At 55.2% G+C, this 20,279-nt stretch overlaps 9 protein-coding genes and 1 non-coding gene across 14 annotated transcripts; 2 read left to right on the top strand and 8 right to left on the bottom strand.

Moving 5' to 3' along the window:
• The first annotated feature begins 103 nt into the window (after positions 1-103).
• On the top strand, positions 104-1,059 carry H310_08625 (hypothetical protein). Its single transcript, XM_008874462.1, has 2 exons — positions 104-525; positions 572-1,059. Exons 1-2 carry the CDS (start codon positions 145-147, stop codon positions 740-742), a joined length of 552 nt encoding a protein of 183 aa, XP_008872684.1. The 5' UTR covers positions 104-144; the 3' UTR covers positions 743-1,059.
• A 197-nt stretch (positions 1,060-1,256) lies between these two features.
• H310_08624 (hypothetical protein) lies at positions 1,257-6,713 on the bottom strand. Its single transcript, XM_008874461.1, has 13 exons — positions 6,528-6,713; positions 6,410-6,478; positions 6,274-6,356; positions 6,145-6,223; positions 5,941-6,069; positions 5,523-5,874; positions 5,290-5,417; positions 5,050-5,231; positions 4,739-4,933; positions 3,240-4,633; positions 2,832-3,115; positions 2,567-2,785; positions 1,257-2,517 (listed from the first exon to the last, which is right to left on the bottom strand). The coding sequence occupies exons 1-13, from the start codon at positions 6,678-6,680 to the stop codon at positions 1,330-1,332; spliced, it is 4,455 nt and encodes a 1,484-aa protein (XP_008872683.1). The 5' UTR covers positions 6,681-6,713; the 3' UTR covers positions 1,257-1,329.
• Positions 6,714-6,778: 65 nt separating this feature from the next.
• H310_08623 (hypothetical protein) lies at positions 6,779-8,461 on the bottom strand. The gene has a single exon (XM_008874460.1). The coding sequence runs from the start codon at positions 8,397-8,399 to the stop codon at positions 6,888-6,890; it is 1,512 nt and encodes a 503-aa protein (XP_008872682.1). The 5' UTR covers positions 8,400-8,461; the 3' UTR covers positions 6,779-6,887.
• A 174-nt stretch (positions 8,462-8,635) lies between these two features.
• H310_08622 (hypothetical protein) lies at positions 8,636-9,905 on the bottom strand. The gene is made up of 2 exons (XM_008874459.1): positions 9,591-9,905; positions 8,636-9,545 (listed from the first exon to the last, which is right to left on the bottom strand). The coding sequence occupies exons 1-2, from the start codon at positions 9,898-9,900 to the stop codon at positions 8,749-8,751; spliced, it is 1,107 nt and encodes a 368-aa protein (XP_008872681.1). The 5' UTR covers positions 9,901-9,905; the 3' UTR covers positions 8,636-8,748.
• Positions 9,906-9,984: 79 nt separating this feature from the next.
• Positions 9,985-10,056, top strand: H310_08621. Its single transcript has one exon. It is a non-coding gene; the product is annotated as a tRNA-Asp (tRNA).
• A 557-nt stretch (positions 10,057-10,613) lies between these two features.
• On the bottom strand, positions 10,614-12,278 carry H310_08620 (hypothetical protein). The gene has a single exon (XM_008874458.1). The coding sequence runs from the start codon at positions 12,254-12,256 to the stop codon at positions 11,240-11,242; it is 1,017 nt and encodes a 338-aa protein (XP_008872680.1). The 5' UTR covers positions 12,257-12,278; the 3' UTR covers positions 10,614-11,239.
• A 213-nt stretch (positions 12,279-12,491) lies between these two features.
• Positions 12,492-14,415, bottom strand: H310_08619. Of its 2 annotated transcripts, XM_008874456.1 has the most exons (10): positions 14,334-14,415; positions 13,934-14,258; positions 13,784-13,889; positions 13,616-13,728; positions 13,520-13,565; positions 13,341-13,464; positions 13,197-13,289; positions 12,954-13,142; positions 12,803-12,895; positions 12,492-12,741 (listed from the first exon to the last, which is right to left on the bottom strand). In XM_008874456.1, exons 1-10 carry the CDS (start codon positions 14,385-14,387, stop codon positions 12,607-12,609), a joined length of 1,278 nt encoding a protein of 425 aa, XP_008872678.1. In that variant the 5' UTR covers positions 14,388-14,415; the 3' UTR covers positions 12,492-12,606. The 2 variants fall into 2 exon arrangements, with proteins under 2 accessions (XP_008872678.1, XP_008872679.1); XM_008874457.1 differs by having other exon boundaries at positions 12,803-13,142.
• A 337-nt stretch (positions 14,416-14,752) lies between these two features.
• Positions 14,753-16,311, bottom strand: H310_08618 (6-phosphogluconate dehydrogenase (decarboxylating)). Its single transcript, XM_008874455.1, has one exon. It carries the CDS (start codon positions 16,284-16,286, stop codon positions 14,805-14,807), a length of 1,482 nt encoding a protein of 493 aa, XP_008872677.1. The 5' UTR covers positions 16,287-16,311; the 3' UTR covers positions 14,753-14,804.
• A 1,278-nt stretch (positions 16,312-17,589) lies between these two features.
• H310_08617 (tRNA pseudouridine(38-40) synthase) lies at positions 17,590-19,091 on the bottom strand. Of its 4 annotated transcripts, XM_008874451.1 has the most exons (6): positions 18,972-19,091; positions 18,755-18,904; positions 18,617-18,687; positions 18,265-18,570; positions 17,707-18,139; positions 17,590-17,659 (listed from the first exon to the last, which is right to left on the bottom strand). In XM_008874451.1, the coding sequence occupies exons 1-5, from the start codon at positions 19,077-19,079 to the stop codon at positions 17,758-17,760; spliced, it is 1,017 nt and encodes a 338-aa protein (XP_008872673.1). In that variant the 5' UTR covers positions 19,080-19,091; the 3' UTR covers positions 17,590-17,659; positions 17,707-17,757. The 4 variants fall into 4 exon arrangements, with proteins under 4 accessions (XP_008872673.1, XP_008872675.1, XP_008872674.1 ...); XM_008874453.1 differs by having other exon boundaries at positions 18,617-18,904; XM_008874452.1 differs by lacking the exon at positions 17,590-17,659 and having other exon boundaries at positions 17,680-18,139.
• Positions 19,092-19,586: 495 nt separating this feature from the next.
• On the bottom strand, positions 19,587-20,096 carry H310_08616 (hypothetical protein; the record flags this gene model as incomplete). The annotated part of the gene is made up of 1 exon (XM_008874450.1): positions 19,587-20,096. One exon carries the CDS (start codon positions 20,094-20,096, stop codon positions 19,587-19,589), a length of 510 nt encoding a protein of 169 aa, XP_008872672.1.
• Between the last annotated feature and the right edge of the window lie 183 nt (positions 20,097-20,279).

Raw genomic sequence — 20,279 nt, 5'->3', positions numbered from 1 at the left:
AAAGATTTTTTATTTATTTGCATACAAATATCAAGACAAGTTTGTGCATTGTTTGTTTTATATTCGTGCAGGGTCTTCTGTAGTCAATCGCAATGTCGTTTGTCGGGAAGAATGTTGTGATTGAACCTCAAAACTCAAGGCGACATGGTGCTGTCCGCGCGACGTCTTCTTGTAGGCGGCGCCGCTGTCGCCGCGGTAGTTTGTGCGAACAGCCATTGTGACGCTGATACGTCGCTCGTCGTACACAAATATGGTGGCGCCTGCCTCGCCCGCAAGATCCCATTGTCCACGAGATGGTGCAGTGTCGCGCCGTGCCGCGATGTCTTGTCCCGAGTCGCAAGCCGCGGGTGCCGCAATAACATGTACATGCGAGTTCTCGCTCAGTGCGAATCCTTACCTGTCGTACATAAAGCGGACGACCTCGACGGCGACGGGCAGAGCGACTACACGTCTGTCCGCCGGGAAGCGCAGAACGCCGGCGTCTACGACAAGAACGTGTTGAGCAAAGAAGCTCTGGAAAAGAAGGTACTGGCGCAGTATAAGAGAAAGGTCAAGACCAATGCGGTCGTAGCCAAGAAGAAGGCGAAGAAAGGCAAGAAAGCAGCCCCTGTCGCCAGCGCCGACTACTACTATGACCAAGGGGATGAGCAGGACCCGTACAGCGACTTTGCGAACGCGAATGGTGCCGACTCGTACGACGAATCTGACTACGTGTATGGCGGCGAAGCTAGCGCCGACGTAAACTCCCACCATGCCAAGTACGTTGGCGACGCGGACGTCGATGGTGACGAGCTCGCGCAAGACGAAGGCAGCGACGGCATCGAGTTTGACGTTGTGAACGATCGTCGAGACATTCAGAACGGCGGCGTTGTCGACAAGAACGCGCTGTCGGACGACGCTTTGGCAAAGAAGGTGAAGCGCGAACATGACCTGCGCATTCAAGCGATTGTGGAAAAGGAAACGCGCGCCGTTGCCAAAGCATTTCGAGGCAGCGCCGAAGAGGTCCATGCCGACGCGGAATCGTATGACGACGATGACGATGACGATGACGACGATGACGACGACGATGACGACGATGACGATGATGACGATGACGACGATGACGAAGATGACGATGCATGAGTTGGCACGCTCGACGGTCTGCGCTGTGCAGCGTCGACCTGTGTAAGTACGTGTAATCACGTCGGTGGTGTGTACGCCACACTTGGGATTTTCTTGGCAAAGCAGCATGCAGCGGGGAAACTCGCCAAGATGACACAGCAGTCGACATGGGGAGGATGCCACCGACGTGATGGACAAACCTGTATTGCATCGACGGTATGCAAGATCCTACTCGAGTCGAAACTCGATCTTGAACGCCTCGACAAACGCGTCGGACACCGCTGGCATGTCGCGCACAAACTTGGCCGCGAGTTTGGCGTTTTCGCGTTGCAAGAAGCACCGCTTAATCGCGACGAGTCCCTTCCACTCGTTCTTGTCGCTGTCCGCCGTGTCCACATCTTTCCATAAACGCCATGCGGTCTTGAGGTACCCCTTGGTCTCCAACAGCACCGCCAGCTCGACCTTTGCCACCTTCAGCGCGCCTTCTTCGTGAAGGGAGCTCAAGTAGAGAGCGATCGCATCGTCTGGATCGGTGTGGACGACGCTTCGTGCTTGATACAGTCGCACTGGCACATGCCCTGACAAAGTTGTCGTGACCAGCGCCTTGGCAGCTTGCGCATGCAAGTGAGCTTTCGACTTGTCGCGACTGGCGTGCAAATTGCTCTGGAGTACGTGCCACAACCACGTGCCGTAGGGGGTAGCGGACTCGTTCGTGGCATACGAGTCGAGCCACGTGTTTGCTTGGCAAAGCAACGATGTGTCGTCGGGGTGGATGGCGAGCTGCTTGAGCAAGGACATGACGATGAGCAGAGGGGCGAGCGGATCCACGGGATGCAAGTGAAGCCACTTGCGGACGGCAGTGTCCGAAGCATGCCACGACCCAAACAATTCTTCGACCGACTCGATCTGGTGGCGGAGCAACGTGGCTTCGTAGGGGAGGACGGTCGACAACACGGGAGGCAACGGCACGGAGGTCGGTATGCCCTGCAGTTTGCCAAAGTGTAAGCTCGATTGGGCCAGCGCCAGCCATCCATTCGGATCGTTGGGGAACGTTGTCGTCCAGTAGTCGCACATGCGCTTGCATGCAGCCCCCATGTTCAATTGCTGATACAGCGCCACCAACGGACCGCACAACGCGTGCGTTATCGTCGTGTCCGTCGGACTCCACCACGCGGACGCGCCGCCCAATTTGATCAATACCGTCGCAATTGCATCCGAGTGGGTCGGTTGGTTTTGCAGCAACTGGAGCAACGACTCGCGACTCGCGTCCTGCTCGCCCACGCGATACAGCAACACACTGCGGGCCAAGTGCACCTTGACCACATTCGATTCCGACAGGGACGACGGCAAACACTTGGTTGCTTCATTCAGGATTGCAAGCGCGTCCTTGTCATGCCCTCCGCGACCCACATGCACCTGGAACGTATCAGTATTCCGTCGGGTCGCATTCGTATATGCGACGTACCATTGTTTGGAGCAACGGGAGAAGGGGCAGCGGCGCTGGCGACGGCTTGGCAAGCGATTCAAGCACCGACTCGGCAGCGTCGTAATTTTTGGCATGGAGGAGGGCCTGGACCAGATTCAACGACACACCGTCGACCAACGATGGATCGTTTTGAACCATGTCCAGCGTCGATTCAAACGCAGAGATCGCTTGTGGGTACAGGTTGGTCCGCATCAATGCCTACGCGGACGCATGAATCGAAACCCATCGAACGAGGCCAACATACAACGCCCAAACTGTTCGTGGCGGCGGGGTCTCGCGCGTCCCGCTCGTGGTACTTTTTCAGAGCAAACAGCGCCTGGTCCAGGGACCCCGTTCGACTGACCAGACCTGTATAGGCAAATCCGTGCAAAATGTCCAGATCTAGCCGCAATTCCATCGCACACGTAAATGCAGCGTGGGCTTGAGCTGGGTCCCGATTCACGCATTCCATCAGCCCATATCCGAGCCACATGGCTGGATGGTTGGGGTTCACCCCCTGGAGGCTCAGGAACGCCTTTTGCGCGAGCCCTACGTTGGTTTCCATGTCAATTTATGGTCACGCCACAACTCGGTCAAGCAGCGTCGATGACGAACCACGTGCGATGCAACGCAATCGTCAAACAACGTCGAAACCTCGTCTCGGACAACGTACCAAGATGTCCCGACTGAAGATACAACATGCCGAGGTTGGCCCAGGCGGCATCGAGATTGTCGAGCTCGATCGCACGCACAAATGCAAATTGCTTGAGGATAACGTGTTCGTGGACTGCACCGAGGGCGTTCCACACTTTGGCATCGTTTGGATGGGTTTGCAACGATCGAGTCAGGTACGATCGCGCTGTCGCGACGAGCGATTGAATTTCGGTGGGGTACGTGGGCAGGTGTTGCAAGCTCCACTTGGCCATCGGGACGTTCAGCAAAAAACCCTTTGCCTGGGCTTGAATCCAGCATGCAACGCCGGCGTCGAAGAGGGCCAGCGCGTTGGTGGGCGCTTTGGACAGAGCGGTCAAATACGCCTCCGTGCCTTGCTGTAAGAAAGAAATCCATGTCTCGTCAGGGGGAAGGTAAAACGAAAACAGGTGGATATCGCCGAGCAACTTGTACAAACTCGTGTGTGCCTTGCGTGCACCTATCGCGGCCAAGTACGAGCGCAGCACGGTCGACGAGTGCTTGAGTTTGTCGCGGCTGCGGCCGTACAGCCCTTGGGCGCACAACGTTTTGGCCTGAGTGAACAGCGTTTCAGCCAGCAACTTGTGCACGGCCGCGCCGACGTTGGTTTGGTCGTTGCAGGCGTCGACGGCGCCGGCGGCAGTCGTCAAGTGCGCCAACGCTTCATCGAGCAACCCCAACGATAGCTCGATACGGGCCAATTCACAAAGCACACTGTCACTGGGCCGCTTGTCGCCGGCAGCTTCCACCAGAGCCAACGACTTGACGTACGACTTTTGAGCGGCCACAATGCGGCCAAATACTTGGTACACATGGCCAAGAGCTGCCCACAGCGATGCATTGTGTGGGTCAACTCGCAGGAGTTTATGCAGATGACCGATAGCACTATCGTTGCCGTGGGTGACGTCATGCTGCGCCAGACGAAGCAAAGCCCACGGAGCATGGACACGATCTTGGCCCACCGCCATGTCTGTCCACAGCTGGACAGCACGGTCATAGTCATTGGCGTATAACTCTGTCAACGCGATGCCGCAAAATTCACACGAAGGATCCAACGACAACGCCTTGAAAAAGCACTTTTCCGCGCGAGCTGGGTCTCCACCAATATTGAGGTAGTACGAGCCCAACCACCGGAAAATCACCGGCTCATGGGGGTTCAGTTTGGCGGCGCCAACCAGCTGAGCGACACAGTACGCCTTGTTCGCTTGGTATTCGCCACCCAAGTCCCAATACACTCGAGCAAGGCGGTACTTTAGCGCCCACGACACATCAGGGTACGCCAATCCGCCTTCCAGCGTCGTGTGGGCTCCTGCCAAGTCGCCTTGGCGATACATCAACCACCCCTTGGCAGCGCAATACGCCGCCGATTCTTGTGGTCTAGGAATTTTGTCGTCAACACGAAGAAAACCCAACTCGACGCCGCCGCGACGATCAAACAAACGAATGGTGAGGACGCTGCGGAGATTCTACCAAATCACGTACGGAAGAAACTGCAGCGTCAATGCAGCAGCGTCAACATTGTCTTGGTGAAGATGGGCCTCCGCGAGGCCAAGCACGGCGTCGGGAAGGAACGGCTCGTGCTCAATGATTCCTTCGTACACCACGATTGCGCTGGCCCAGTTGCGTAGTGCAATCCACGCCTTTGCTTGCAGCAGCTGCATCGCCGTGTGGGAGTACCTACGAAGGGGACACATTCAATCGGAACGACGGCACAGCGATCCATTGATCGAGAACAAATGGAGCTGCTGATTTGGACATGCCAACGCGTGAGGCATCCCTCGTTGTCGACGTACGATCGAGGCGACGTGCCAAACTTGTCAAACCGGTATTGCACTGCATCCTGAGCTGCATGCACCATATCGAGACACCGCTGGGGATCGAACGAGGCTGACTCAAGGGACAACGTCGCTAAAACGACTCGGGCTTGGATGTGTTCAGGGAGACTAGGGATGCCTTGCAAGATGCTGCTGACAGCCTGGTACAGTTCTCGTGATGGTGCTGTCAACGTTCAGCATGTTAAGTGGTCCACTGACTTCGGAGAATTGGCCTTCATTCGCGTGGTCAAGGCCACAGTACAGATGCAGCAACGGGCTGGTGGTGCTGGACGCAGTGGATTTCAGCACGGCCAGGCATTGCTCCTCCTCGGCTGGCGACAGGACGTCTACGAGGCATACCCCGTGGCAGAAGTGAATGCACGAAAACCCACGATGGCAAACGAAAACGTGTCACGGAACCACTGGCATTCCTCGACGCAATGCACGCGTACCAGCATCGGCATCTTCGATTCGAAGCAGACGAACTTCGGCGGCGCGCTTGGCCCGCGGACACGAACGGACCAAGTGCGCTACCAGTGCATCTAGTGCCTGCCGCGCAGCAGGCTTAGCTTCACACGGTGCTTGCTTCACCTTTTGCCATGCATTTTCCACGGCAATGTCAACGGCTCCGGCGACGTCCAAGCGAAGGGTCGCGGCCGCGGAAGGGGGTGCCCACGATGCATTCTTTGCAGCCTCTTCGTCTTGTTTGAAATCTTCGTTGGCCCACGAGACAGTCGCGACCAACCGCACGATATTCTCCAAGATGAAGTCGACGCTTCGGAAGGGCCCAAGTGTCCGATGAGTCTACGACGGGGCGAATTTGAAGCGTGCCGATGCGTGAAACATAAACAGCATGCAAACGATCCTCACTTGAACCAAGTGCAGCACGTTGATCCATATTTGAATTTCCGACGGGACATCTTGGTTGGGAAAGGCGCCAAGGAAGAGGGCGGGTTTGTCGGCCACAGACACGACGAGGGGAAACCAGGCATGGAGCGCCTACGGGAGGAATAGTGGAACGAAATTGAAACATGCTCGTGTTGACTGACGCTAACACGTGAGAAAACGACGTACTTTGGGCACGACAGAGGCAGCCGTGGCGGCGGCCGCGAGGTCGGCAAAGATCTTTTGGCATCGATCCCACTTGTCGTTTCTACGAAACGAGGAAACGGTGACACATGGAAAGCACCCGTTGCAACAGACGTCATCAAGATCGCCGACAGCTTTTCCAGTGGTTCTATGGCTTTGGCATGTGCGTTGGTCATTTCGTACACTTCCAACAGTCCCTGGAGGCACATGTCCCAAGTGAATTGATGACGAGTAGGGACGATTCACGTGCCTTCCACACAATGGGAAGATCAGGTTGAAGGTCCACGGCACGACGATACGTTGCTTCGGCAAGCGTTGCCTATCCAAGGAAGTGCAGTGTCCGACGTCGATTTCGGTTGCACGCGTACATTCTTGAGGTGAAAGAGGCACTTGCCCTTGAGCATGAGAGCCTGGAAGTTCATGCCATCAAGTTCTAATGCTTTCGAGCTAGCGTCGAGCGCATCCTCGAACGCCTCGTCCTTGAGCTTCAGCTTCGCTTCGTTCAGGTAGTGCTTGAGCATTGTGTCCTGCCTCGATTGTGGCGCCCTCCCAACAACGCATTCTAGTATTACTTCTAGTAATACTTAAACATTGATTAGAGAAAGCACGCCAAACCATATTGGACATACTAATTGATTTTATCCAATCAAACGCCACAACAATTTACTAAACCAATCATATTTGCAGTGCAATCTATAAATCAACCAATCATAAACGTCCGCAGATATTTATTGCGTCTTCTTCGAGTCAGAGTGCTTCTTGTTGCCCTTCTTGGATGCTGTCGAGAGGGCTGGCTGCTTGGCGCCGGCGTTGGCGGAGGTGTTCACAGGCTGGGCAACTTCGTGCTTGACTGGCTTGCGACCAAAGAGGCCAAAGCAGCAGCAGCAGGTTGCGGCGTACAGCGTCAACGAGATCACTTCAACGACAATGCGATACGCGGCAAACACGAGTGGGAGCACCATCAAAAAGATGGTGAAGTCGACGATTTGGCGTGCGTACTTGGCGATGCGAGGGTACAGCTTCTTCAAACGACCGATGCACCACTTGCGCGTCATGCGGAATCGCTGGTCAGCCGTGTTCATCAACCGGCGCGACTTCTCGGCAAACTTCGAGTAGAATTCGTGCACGACAGGGGCGTGGGCGGCGTAGTGCGGCGCGGCCGCCAAGACAACTTGGGCAACGATAGGGTCTACGTGCTCCGCAGCATGTTTCTTGTACAAGTCGTGGGCAGAGGATGACAGGGTCGATGCATGCTTGAGTGCTTCTAATGTGATCGGATGAACGTGGTTGTCGTAAATTTCGATCGACTTCGACTTGGCCAGCGCCACGTATTCGTCCGAATGCTCCAACGTATTAGCCACATTGTCGTAGTAAGCGGAAAACACAGCTTGCCAGTTGATGGCGGCGTCCGCCTTCTTGATGTCCGCCTGCAGATCCAAAATATGTTGCTTGGCGTCCTTGAGCTGGGCTTGCAATGTCGAGATTTGGCCCAACTTGGCCTTGGTAGCCTTCAACTCGGTCTCAAGCTTCGTGATTTGCGCTTGATCGGCAGTCAATTGCACCTCCAACTCCGCCACCTTGTCCTTTAGGTCCTTGTTCTCGGTCGCCAGCGACGTCGCCTTTGCATGCAATGTGTCTTTCAGCGCCACCAACTGCTCCGTCGCCGCTGTCGAGTCTGCATGAACATTGTTCAATTGCCCTTCCAGCTCTACGTTGCGCTTCTTCAGGCCAGCCACTTCCAGGTTGGCATCATTAAGTTGCGTCGTCAGAGAAGCGACCACGCCTTCCGCTGACTTGAGGGTGGCAGTGGCTTGCACTTTGTCAGCTTGACGGTTGTCCTCTGCAGCCTTCGCGGCGGCACTAAGCGTCTTGAGACTCTGTTCCAAGTTTGCTGTGTTTTCTTTGAAATTCTTCTCGGCAGCTTGCGATGCTTTTCGCAAGGCCTCCAGGTCTGCTTCCAACGCCACAACTTGATCGTGCTTCGCACTCATGTCGGCTGACGACACCTTGAGTTCATCGACAACGTTGAGCAAGGCCGCCACTTGTTCGCGTTCTTGTTGGTACTTGGCGTCCAAGTCAGCGTTCGCTTTCTTAAGCGTCTCGATCTCTGCGCCGAGTTGCTTCAACGCCGCCCCGTTCATGTCTACCGACACGGACGCATCTGTGTTCACGGCGACTTCGTCGGCAGTCGCTAAGGCCACTGCGGCGGCAAGCGCCACAAGCATCGAGTGCACGCGCATGGTTGTTGACGTGAGGGGTGTGGCAGAAATGGGCGATTGGCCACGTGGACAATCCACAACGGGCGGATCCCGTTGACGATGTTATTCGTTATCGCTCTCAACTTGTGAGTTAAAATCGGGTTGAAGAGAGTACACGCACGTATTACCTAGTTGTCTATATTGTCAATGAGAGTTTGATGCAGCTCTAAGAGAGTTATCCCGCTCGGACCTTACCAGACGCGTATCTATTGGTGGTAGAAAACCTTTAATACTTTATATATGTTTTTGTTTGTGCAGGATGTGTTTGCAATTGGCGGAGAACGAATGAATCGTGTTGACCTGAGAGGAGGCGGCGGCGGGAGTGAGGAGGTCAGGCGGCAGAGTCCTGTGCGCCAAGCGACTGAATGACCCAGTACGAGTCTCCTGGCAGACACACTATCGTGTATCCGTTGGCGCCTTCCATCTGGTACCCGTGATCTCGCCGCTTGCCTTGTTGATACCACGAGGCCAATGTGTCGGGGAACCCCCAAACCAGCACTGCAGCCCATGGAACGGCCTGTTCGGCCACTTGGGTCTTGGCATAGTCCAACGCGGCGGCGCAAAAGGATTCAGGAATCAAACCACGCCAACGGACACTAGTGGCGCGACTTCGTTCAGTGGAGGACACTCCTGGGACTTGATAGCTCGACACATACTCGTCAGGACTGGCGCGTTGCAGCAGTCCCTCAATTCGGCATGCCATCACCCCGAGCCATTCGTGGACATCTTGAATGTGGTGTCGTGGGTCGCTGGTCGTGCTATCCGCGTTTTCGATCGGGAACGAAGACGTCGGTTGTGGGAGTACGATGTTGTCAAACGGATATATTTCGGCGTTGAGTTCCAGCCGCCGCCGGTGTGCAGAGTCGTGGGTAATGGACACTGTTTGGACTTGTCCGTTGGCATGAGTTGCGCACACGAACAAGTCGACAGGGCCAAAGCGTTCCAAACAGGCAAACACACGTGATTTGAACGGCGAATCTGCTTGGAGGGCGTGGACGTCGATGGCGATCACATGCAAGTTGCCGTGGGTGGATTTCATGGATTTGAGGCCAGGAGGAAGCGCCGCTCGGTGACCAATGAGTCCAAATTGTGTGTACGTGTCGTGGTCCAGGCTTAAAATGAGTTCGCCTGGAGATCAAGATTGTCAATTACAACATCTCATGGGACACCGACCGTTTGGATAGAGAGCCATCGAATTCGCGCCATCTTGCGGTGCATTCTGCAGAATCGCGTAGTATCGTAGATCTGGATGGGCAAGGCACTCCTCGATCAACTCTCGTGGATGTAGTCGAAGCGAGTAGTAGAAGGCGCCTTGTCGAGCAAGAACACCAACAGACGAGGGGGTCGCCGTTGGCAGGAACACTTCAAGTTGCTGGTTGAGCGGGTGCGACTGAACGATGTCCATGCCAGTGCTCTTTGGATTCGTCCATGACGACACACGCACCACGTGCCGGTTCATCGGCAGCTTCTTTGGTAGTTCCATGGTTGTCGCCTTGTTGCTCCATGTTGTGCCACTCAATAATGTTGCAGAGCCACTGAATGTGGCGTTTCTGCTAATTATCCGTAGTCCTCGTTAGTATAGTGGTCAGTATACCTGCCTGTCACGCGGGTGACCCGGGTTCAATTCCCGGACGGGGAGATTTTTTAATTTTTATTATTGCTCCTCGAATCGCACGAGGCTCAATGTCCGCGATGTCTGTGTTGATGCATCATTCGCAGCCAAGGAGACTTCCGCTCGTTCCAAGCAAGGCAGCTGTGTGCAATTGTCTATGGGTGCTCGTTGCCCTAGTGCCCATCACACACGCCAAAACAGGGTGCGCTTGTGTTTGCCAATGCCCGCTGTGTCTCTGTGCTCAGGTGGTACGAGATCGAGGGCGTCGATGCTTCTACCGTCCATTCAACCTGTTATGGACAGCCAACGAACGGTCCACGCAGCCACAGGTGTCACCTCATCCCCCAGCATCCCCCGACGTTGATCGTGTTCAATTGTGGATCGAAGGCGATGTGCATCGTTCGACATCCAGGACTTGGGCCACGAGACCATCTCATTTAGCCACTTCATGAGCGAAAGCAGTAGGCCCATGCGATGAGCATGCCAGTACAGCATGCCATACGCTGGGCGATTTGCAATCCTCTGAGCGCATGGAGCTGCACGCTCGATCGTGCCGTTGAAAATACCGACATAACCTACGATGAGGCGGATCAATTGCATGTTATTACTTTCTACATGAGCATCGACTCGACGACAGCCGAGAGATCATGGCGCCCAAGGAAGTGGGGGGTAATACAACAATATATATTCGTGGTGGCCTTGGTGAAGAAGGGTGCATAGGACTGTAACACCTGCACCACGACACGCCCCAGGCGGCTGTGATGGTGCTGGTGACGGCGGTGATAGCGAGTCCCTCATGCATAGTGCATAAGGTGGCCACAGTAGTGACCCTTGATTGACGGAACTTGAGCAAAGTAGAAGCGCCAGACCAACACGGCCCCTTGCCACACAGCCACAAGAGTCCCAGCACTAGTGACTCCAGTTTGTCATCGCTAGCGCATGGCTGACTACACATCAGGTGTCAAGTTCCATGGCTGCATCAACGACGTCGAGGGCAACGTGATGCAGAGAGAGAGACCATGACGTGCCTCGCCCTGTCCTGCTCTTGGCCGTGTTTAGGAGCAGTTTGATTCCGTTCTGGACGAATCGTCGTTTCGGCGAGCTTGCCAAGCGTCAAATGCCCCATCTTTGGACGTCATGGCAGATTTCGACATGACGGCGCCGCGAGAGACGGAACAGCTAGTTCTTGTGAATAGAATAGGTTTGTGCATTAGAGCGACGTGGTTGTTGACTGCGACAGGGGATTCTGGCACCCGGATGCAGCCTTGGATGCGGCCCCAAGCGCGGCAAATACGGAGTCCATGAGGGCATCGTCGAACAGTATTGCGTGAGTGCCTTGCTTCACAACGTGCAGCTGTGCGTTTGGCAGGACCGACACAAATTCCTCGGCGGCTTTCAGCGGCACAAGGGCATCTCGATCGCCGTGGTAAACATGAATCAGCGTGCGGTGCAATTGGTGCAAGTCAAAGCCAAACCCCGCGCGGCATTTGCCGAGGCACAACATGGCGTCTTGGAGGACGTTGTTCGGTTCGCTTTGGATCCCGTGCTGAAATTCGTGGAATGGAATGGTGTCGTTGTCGTTGTGCGAAGGATGCGGGTAGTCGTCGTTCGCATGGGCAGGCACGCGGGCGCCCAGTGGGGCCAAGATGTAATTCGGATTTGCACTCATCGACGTGAGGTCGTTCGAGACGTCCATGAGCTTGATGCCAGCAGACAAGAGAACCGTCGGGCAAAATGCGGCAAGCTTCAACAGCGGCAATGTGCCTGGGTTTTGAATACCCACCCACGGCGCAATCAACATAACCGGTTGAATCAATCGGGCAACAAACGACTCCTGCGCAGCAAGCGCGAGCGCGTAGATAGATCCGGCCGACTGGGCCATCAGTCCCAACCGACTGATGTGGAGCTTGGAAACGAATTGCTCAATGATGTACACAAATGCGATCGGGTGCGGAATGTCCGACGCAGCGACGTGGTCCGAGAGACCGTAGCCGGGCCGGTCGATGCAAAACAGGCGGATCCCGTGGTTGTGTGCCAGGTTGCTGTACAAGTAGCTGTGGAACCGATGGCCACGCATGCCGAGCAAGCAAATAACTGGAAACCCACGCGGGTCGCCCACTTCAGCGTAGCTGACCTGCCGTCCGCACTGCAGTGTGAGTCGTCGGTTGAACTTTTTTGCATCCAGCGCCGGACGCGGCAACGACGCCCGCGTCGACGGCGGCGCCATCGCAAAGCGTGGTATTTCGAAGTGCCCAACTTTCCAACGGCAGTTGGACAGGTCCTGTAATCGGCGGTTCTAGTTAAGGTCACCTTCTAAAATACCCTAAACAGTGTGGACTTGTCCACACGCACCTCCTCGGCTTTCACCTGCAGAGCATGCAATACGGGGACGGTATTCGTCCATTTCGGAGGACCAAGATCGGCTTAGTTGAATCAAGGCTTACGCAACTTTATCACGGTCGTGGCGGCACATGAAGTTCTGACTTGTTTAGGGTACTTTAAAATACCGTGTAAAAACATTGCGCAATGTGATTGGCTGATTCCAAATCTTCCGCAAGACCGCATTCCCACATCTACCTACAGCTCGTCGAGGCGGGCATCGAGGGATGCCAAGATGTCGGCGATCGCATCGACGACCATGGCCCCTACAACTGAAGGTGCATAACGGCGGATCATGTCATGTCTTGCTTGGCGTCCTTTCGCCTTTGCCTCCTACAAGCGACAACACACACACATGAACCATCCACCGCCGTCCGCGGAGTTGACACCGTACGTCAGGATGATGGACGACACGCCGCATGAGTTGCTGAAGGTGTGTGACGGATGGCTCGGCCCAAAGATGTCCTTTGAATGCCCCCGACTCTACCTACAAACCCGACCGTGTGATCAAGTTTTGCCATCATCCACGATGATGGGGGCATAACTGGAACCAAGCCTTCGATGTCGAGTGGGTACGAGTTTTCTTGGGTCATGTACTCGGTGGGCCCACTCCAGAACGTTGCAATAACAGGAAGTGACATTGCCATGGCCTCCACATGCGGTCGGCCCCACCCTTCCCCTCGAGACGGAAGGACGAAAGCTGTCGCAGCCTTGTACAACGCCGGGAGGTCCTCCTGTGTCCTCGTGAAAATTCGCACTGCTTCGACGAGTAAATCGTAATGCTGTACCTGGGCCAGATGCGGTGGGAGGATGTGGATGCGCGGCAATTCTTCCAACGATCGTCCTGCAAACGTATCCAACGCAAAGCGCTCGACCAAACTCTACGACACAGCTTGACGACGCTCGGAGACATTGATGGCCCCGCGGCGTACTGCGAAGTCGCTGGAGCTATGGTACGCGTTCGTGAGCAACACCAGTACGACGTCGTCGTCGGTCCTGGAGAACTCGGCGAAGTACGCCTTGAGCAGCGTTTTCCATCCCTTTCGTTCTTCCCATCTATTCGATTTGCCGCATCAACGACAACGGTATCATTGGTACTTTTGGGTCGTACTTGAAGATAGACAAGAACACAGTCGTGGTGCTTGAGACGCCGTCGACTACCCAGTCACGTCAAGGAGAGTTCTCGACCAAAAGGGAACGACTGTACTGGGAAGCGGTGCGACGTTATCGGGATTGAAGAATGCGACGTCGACAGCTTCAGGGACGACCGTGACTTTGGACGCTGGCACGCCCGCGGCTTCAAAGATCGTTTTGGCAAATCTAATCGACGAACATCAACCTCAGTCCTCGAACGCTTGACGAAAGCAAGACCAACGTGGTGGGCACCCAAATCTCGTCCATGATGTCGTTCATGCGCTCGGCCCAGCCAGACGGCAACCGATCGGTCTCAAACATCGTGCGACCAATGGCGTACTCGGTGCCTACGACAAGGTTATTCAGGGGGGTCGAACGAGATCCAGCTTGCCTTTTGGAGGACACAACGTTGTCTGGTATCGAGGTGGGTTCCATGCCCCGGGCTCGGAATGGCAGATGGCGATCGTTGGCGGCGACGCGGTCGGCGGCGTGAACCAATGCGATTTGAAAAGCTCCTGCGTCTTGGTGGGCAACGACTTTGAGAATGTCGGGTTAACTGAATCGCCATGTTGCGTGATGTGCAGCGAAAACAATGGCGAATTGATCTGTGCAAGGGCTCCGGCGAACGAGATGGCCTCGGAGCAATACCCTCCGCCACTAAGAAACGGGGCATACCATTGCAGGACAGCACCCGGCGCTTCGTTGTCCGCTGCCACCTGTCAATAGTGCATGATGCCCACAAATAATTAGATACCCACCGCACCTAGATCATGTACTCGAGGGATTCTTACACGAGCTAGTGGAAACAGCACACGCAGCGCAAGGACAACACTGGCGGCGCGCATTCCTTTCGGCAAAATGGCAAATAATCCGTGAGATTTCCAAAAGTGACCGGATAAGTTGTCCGGATATTGTAGCAGCACAAATGTGAAGTGAACAAGCTGTACAGGGTGCGGATGGATGCCGCCGCCGTCCACAAAGGACTCTCAGAGTCGCATGGCGTCACATCGCACACAGCCTCCCTTGCAAGGACGCAGCGGAAACCTCCTTTGTTGCTTCTGATCCATTGTGCGCAGAATTTCGGCCATTCGGTAAACCCAACCGTGATCTTGAAGTCGTCAGCTCCATATCCCCATGCAACAATGCCCTAATCCCCTGTGCGAGCAATCCGTCTACGCCAATCTCCTCCTTCGCCCTTCGACGGTGGGACTCACTTTCCATAAGAGCTATGCATTATTACGCAGCAGTCATAGACGTGCTGTTTAGAGATTGCCACGGTTGCGTTCGGCGACGTTGCCAATGTTGTGGTGAGCAGCAGTCCATTCACAGTGGAAGTTGCCTTCACGGTCTGTTCGTTCGTAACTGTGTCCACCGAAAAAGTCGCGTTGGGCCTGGGTCAAGTTGGCCGGCAGCGACGCGCGGCGGTACATGTCAAAGTAGTTCAACGAGCCAGAAAACGACGGGGTCGGGATACCGCTGGCCACAGCCAACGACACGACGCGGCGCCACGAGAAATGGCGCGCGTTCAATTCGTTGGCGAAGTCCGCGTCAATCAAGAGCGAGCTGAGCGAAGGGTCCTTCACATACGCCGACTTGATGCGGTCCAGAAAGGCAGCGCGAATGATGCAGCCACCCTTCCAGATGCGCGCGCACTCGCCCAAATCAATCTTCCAGCCGTTCTGGATACCGGCTTCACGGATTAAGTTGAGACCTTGGGCGTACGAGCAGATCTTGGAAGCATACAACGCTTGGCGAACGTCGTCAATCAACTGTTGCTTGTCCACCGACGGGATCTCGCTTGGACCGTTCAAGATCTTGGAAGCGATCACACGCTGTTCCTTGAGCCCAGAGAGGTAGCGGGCATCGAGCGAAGCCGTGATCGTGGGGGCAGCAACAGAGCGTTCGGCAGCTTCTTGGACCACCCAGCGACCCGTGCCCTTCATGCCAGTCTTGTCGAGAATCTTATCGACGAGGTAGACATCCTTGTCGGCCCCGGGCAAATCGTCCTTCTTCTTCAAAATAATGGCCGTGATTTCAATCAAGAAACTTTCCAATTCGCCGGAGTTCCACTCCTTGAACACGTCGGCCAACTCGGCATTGCTCAAACCACCAGAAATTTTGAGCACGTCGTAGGCTTCCGCGATCAATTGCATGTCGCCGTACTCGATACCGTTGTGAACCATCTTGACGTAGTTACCCGAACCGATTTCACCAAGGTACGTCGTGCAAGGGCTGTTGTCTACTTGCGCGGCACACTTGATGAGAATGGGTTCCAACGCGTCAAAGGCAGCGCGGGGACCACCAGGCATGAGGGAAGGACCCTTGCGCGCACCTTCTTCACCGCCGGAGATACCCATGCCGACAAACAAAATGCCCTTGGGTTCCAATTCCTTGGAACGGCGGATAGAGTTGGGGAACCACTCATTCCCACCATCAACAATGATATCGCCTTCTTCGCAATGTTGTGAGATCGCATGGATCGTATCATCCACAGGCTTGCCGGCTTGCACCAAGATGATAATCTTACGGGGGCGGGACAGCGACAAGACAAAGTCTTTCACGTCCTTGTAACCAACCAAAGGGAGGTTGCCTTCATCCTTGGCACGTTGGACCGTGGTGTCTACCTTATCGGGGGAGCGGTTGCACACCGACACTGAAAATCCGTGCTCAGCCATGTTGAGCGCAAAATTTTGGCCCATCACAGCGAGGCCATACAGACCGACGTCAGACAATGGGGCGGACATGGCGAAAGATGGGAGAAGTTCAACGGAAATTCGGAAATGAGCTCCTCGCGACAATCGAACTCATCCGGATAAGTATCCGAACGGCTAGGGTGAACATCCATCAAATTCTAGGATATCAATAAATATCTATATAGAATAGCCGACGTTTCCCATGTATTGACCAATATTCGACCAACGGAAGGCAATTTGCCGAATTACACGTAGGCACTTACGAATTGCTTTGCCACGATCCCACTTCGATTGGCCATGTCATGACGACTCCTTCCGTGACGATGTAAGTGGTAATATCTTGATGGCGGCAAGAAGAAAGAAAAGCGGGGGGAGAGGTGGGCGGTAAATTAAGCTTGCGGGGAACTCGCTTGTCTGCGTTTTACCGTCATTGTGAGCCAACAACGCGCCTGTCACCGGAGATCGCACAGCAGTTTGTGTGGGATTACGTAGTTCCAGCCCGTGACATTCAGGGATGTGGCCTGTTGCGTCTTAACCCGCTCTTATTGGCTTTAAATAACACATACCAGCCAATCAAAAGATGAAAATTGTAATGATTGGTGGAAATAAATCCTAGGCATAAAGTTGCAAAACAGTTTGTCCCGGATGCACAATCTCACAACGAATCTGGCTGGTATCATGTGGGAGTCATGGCGCATATTCCGCCGACTTCGACAGACGCCAGAGGTCACGCGTAGACAAGAATTCCTGCGCAGAGGGAGGATGAAAGTAGAAGCATGGGCGCCATGGCAATGGGGGTGTAGCTTGCATGATCTCATGTTGCATTCTGATGTTGGTGGATAGCTGAGGTATGCTGTGAATGCTATTGTGGCCGTGGGGGCCATACAGGGCGGCGCGGACGAGGAAAGCGAAGAGCCTACGGCGACGAATCGAACGACGCAACGGCAATGGCCCACTCGACGCAACTTGGAGCCTCACGGCCAGGACGACCATGAACCCCGCACGCAGTAGGATATGATTAGAGATTGTAGAAAGACATATACAACCACCGACAACCCGAGCATGTCCATTCAATTCGTCAGGACGCATGTAAGTTGCATCGGACGCCATGGAGACATTCGTGAATAGTGAAAGCCGCGCTGACCTGAGCATCCAACATCCGATGGCCCATCAGCCTGGCGGGAAGCGCACATGGTGCGCAGTTTGAGGCCAATTTCGGACAAATTGGCATATTTCGGACTTTTCAAGATGTCAGGACAAGTCTGGTGAAGAGACATTTGTGCAGTGCGGTCCACTACCTCGCGTGAATCCTTCACCAACCGCAGGGCAACTGAGGTCGAGTGAGAACGTTTGAGGTGGCAATGCTTCGCCCTTCCGCGAGTGCGTAGCCCTTGGGTAATCTTGGTTGCATGGTAGCACTGGACCTAATCTGACACTTAAAATAGGACTTTCACGACGTGCTAAGCCGGACCAAGTAAATTTCACAAATTTGAGCTGTCAGGTTGATGTGCGGCCCCAGCGACTACTCGTCCAGGTCTTCGCAGACGCCGCCCAGATCGTCGTCGTGATGGATTCCCGCGGTGCTTCCCTCCGATTGATCTCGACCTGGTGGTTGCATTTGAAGTATCCCCATCCAGCTCTGATGCAGCCACAGGCCTCTTGATGGTACCGAAGGCCCAGGCTCCCGCCGTCCTGCCAGCACGTCCAGCATGACCGACGGCGGTAACCTTCCTTCGCCAATTGGCCGCAATGTCCCGACGATGCGGCGTACCATGTGCCGGAGAAACCCAGTGCCTGTGATCTCAATGCACACCATGAAATTGTCGGCACATCCAGGGGAAGGGTCCGGTGTCACAACGTCGCCAGTACCAGCCGTTGCGAGATCTAGCGAAAAGTCCACCGACCTACGCAGTCACCTCAGCAGTCAGAATTTCCATCCAAGCGCCGCATATGCTGCATGCACAAGCAATTCGTCGCCATGGCTGCACAGCAACTCCAACGTCGAGGGGCCTGTCGAACTGAAACCCACCGTCGAGCAACGACTTGGCAGTCCAGCAACGTTCGCGTCGTGTTCAAATCGGCAAATTCGTGTTTTTGCAATCCCTGTGAAAACGCGCGAAAGTCGTGGGTGCCCGTGATGTACCCCAGCGCTTCCCGCATGGCCGCCAAGTTAAGTGGCTTGCCGACAAACCACGCCGTGTGAAGCGTTGTCGTACTTGGCCGAGGACCTTGCTCGATGTAGTACACGTACTTCTTTCGAATCGACTTGGTGCGGCGGCGCGCATCCACGTCATTCAGTAGCACCAGGGACTGGGCTCGAACAGATTCGGGCAATCTGGACAGAATGACCATGATGACCTGATGCCAGGACGACGACGTACGCAGCGTTTATAGCGACGAGCATTTCGGAAGGAGGGGGGTGAGGCTCGGACAAAACGAACGTGCAGTATTGCTGGATGGGCGTGAATCGACGGAGGAAGGGGACTGAGTTGAAGATTGACGTGACGGGGTCGACATACTTGAAGGGCATTCGTCCCCGAGTCCGTTCGGCTGACAGAAGTTACGTTCACATGCTCATGCGGTCGGAATTGCGACGTGACAGCAGCTTCCACAACATCTTGAATGCTCACAAGTTGTGCCTGTCCAGCAGGTGTCTTGTGCGTGATGGCCTACAACAGCATCGATTGCGACTTCCATGCGATCGAAGACACAGGCGGAGGCAACATGAGCACGTACTTGCCGTTGCCAACCCACGTAGCCACGACCATAGTACGACACCATCATCAAGAACTTCCTCCGCTGCGCCGTCGCGGTCGGTGGCGGAGGCGGCGTCGTGTCGGTCATCGCCGACGTCCGGTTAACTGAATTATCCGGACAAGCCCTTTGATTTGGCGAAAGGTTTCCTAGCGACGGCAGCGTGCCGCAGTCGTACACGCATGAATCCCCCGCCTTGAGATTAGTGCGTCGAGACGTGGAGTCCTTCCAAGTCAAGTAGGTGGTTCGGTATTGGCGGTGTGATGGGCTGATGCCTTCGTGTATCGGCAGTGTCGCCGCTGAAGTGTGCTTTGGAGGTGCCTAGTAGTACACTAGGCAGTGCTCGCTTTGAGCTCTCTGCAAACTGCATGTATATGTCTGGACCACACGTATGCAAGATCAAGAGTTGCCACTTGAGTGGCACTGCCTGTGTGAAGCTCGCCATGTTGTGCGGGCCAACACACGCCGACAACGCTTCACGCGCCGCCACGGACGCGTGCATTGTGATCGGCGAACGGAGGCTGCTCCACGTTGTGCCGGTGGCACGTGCATCAAAAGCACATCTCGTTAAAATAAACCATCATGGATGTTCGTCGGTCATCCGTCGTGGCAAAACACGCCCTGCGTGTACCCGAGCGCGGCCGGGTCGAACGAGTCGATCTTTTTGCAGTAGCAATGGCCAAACTCCTCGAGCGGCACCGTGTAGTACCCCGTCGGTCCCGCCGTCCACGTAAACGCATTCGTCCCCTTGGTGCTGTCGATGCACTTGGCGCAGTCTTGGAACGACCCCTTGAAGTCAAACACGTCGCCAATCCCAAACAAGTCGGCCTCGGCGCGGCAAAACTTGTAGTTGTGCACCATCGCCGAGAACGCCTTCAGGTCCACCGCCTTGCTGATCGCGTACTGGAACGTCTTGGCGGCCGTCTTGAGCTCGCACGTCGGGTAGTACCCCGTGTACGACGCCGAGTTGCACTGGGGGTTCTGCTGGCACAGCTGCACGCACTCGTCGATCGATTTGACGTTGGCGGGCGACGCGAGCGTGTCGCCAAACAGGTTGATGCCCTTGTACATGACCCACGACTGGGGCGGGAGTTTGCACGACACCATGTACGGCTTGTTCGTGCCGTCGTTCGACGTCGGGCACCGCGCCGGGTCTTGGAGGTGCTTGAGGTAGCACTGGCCAAAGTCCTTGCGACTTGGCACCCACGTGAACGCGTTGCAGATGGGGTTTGCCAGGCACGCGGCTTTGCAGTCGCCCTGGGATCGCTCTTGATGGGACAGGTCGTCGCC

Source organism: Aphanomyces invadans (genome assembly GCF_000520115.1).
Source record: "Aphanomyces invadans strain NJM9701 unplaced genomic scaffold supercont1.18, whole genome shotgun sequence".
Taxonomy (NCBI): domain Eukaryota; phylum Oomycota; class Saprolegniomycetes; order Saprolegniales; family Verrucalvaceae; genus Aphanomyces; species Aphanomyces invadans.
This window is presented reverse-complemented; position numbering and strand designations above follow the sequence as displayed.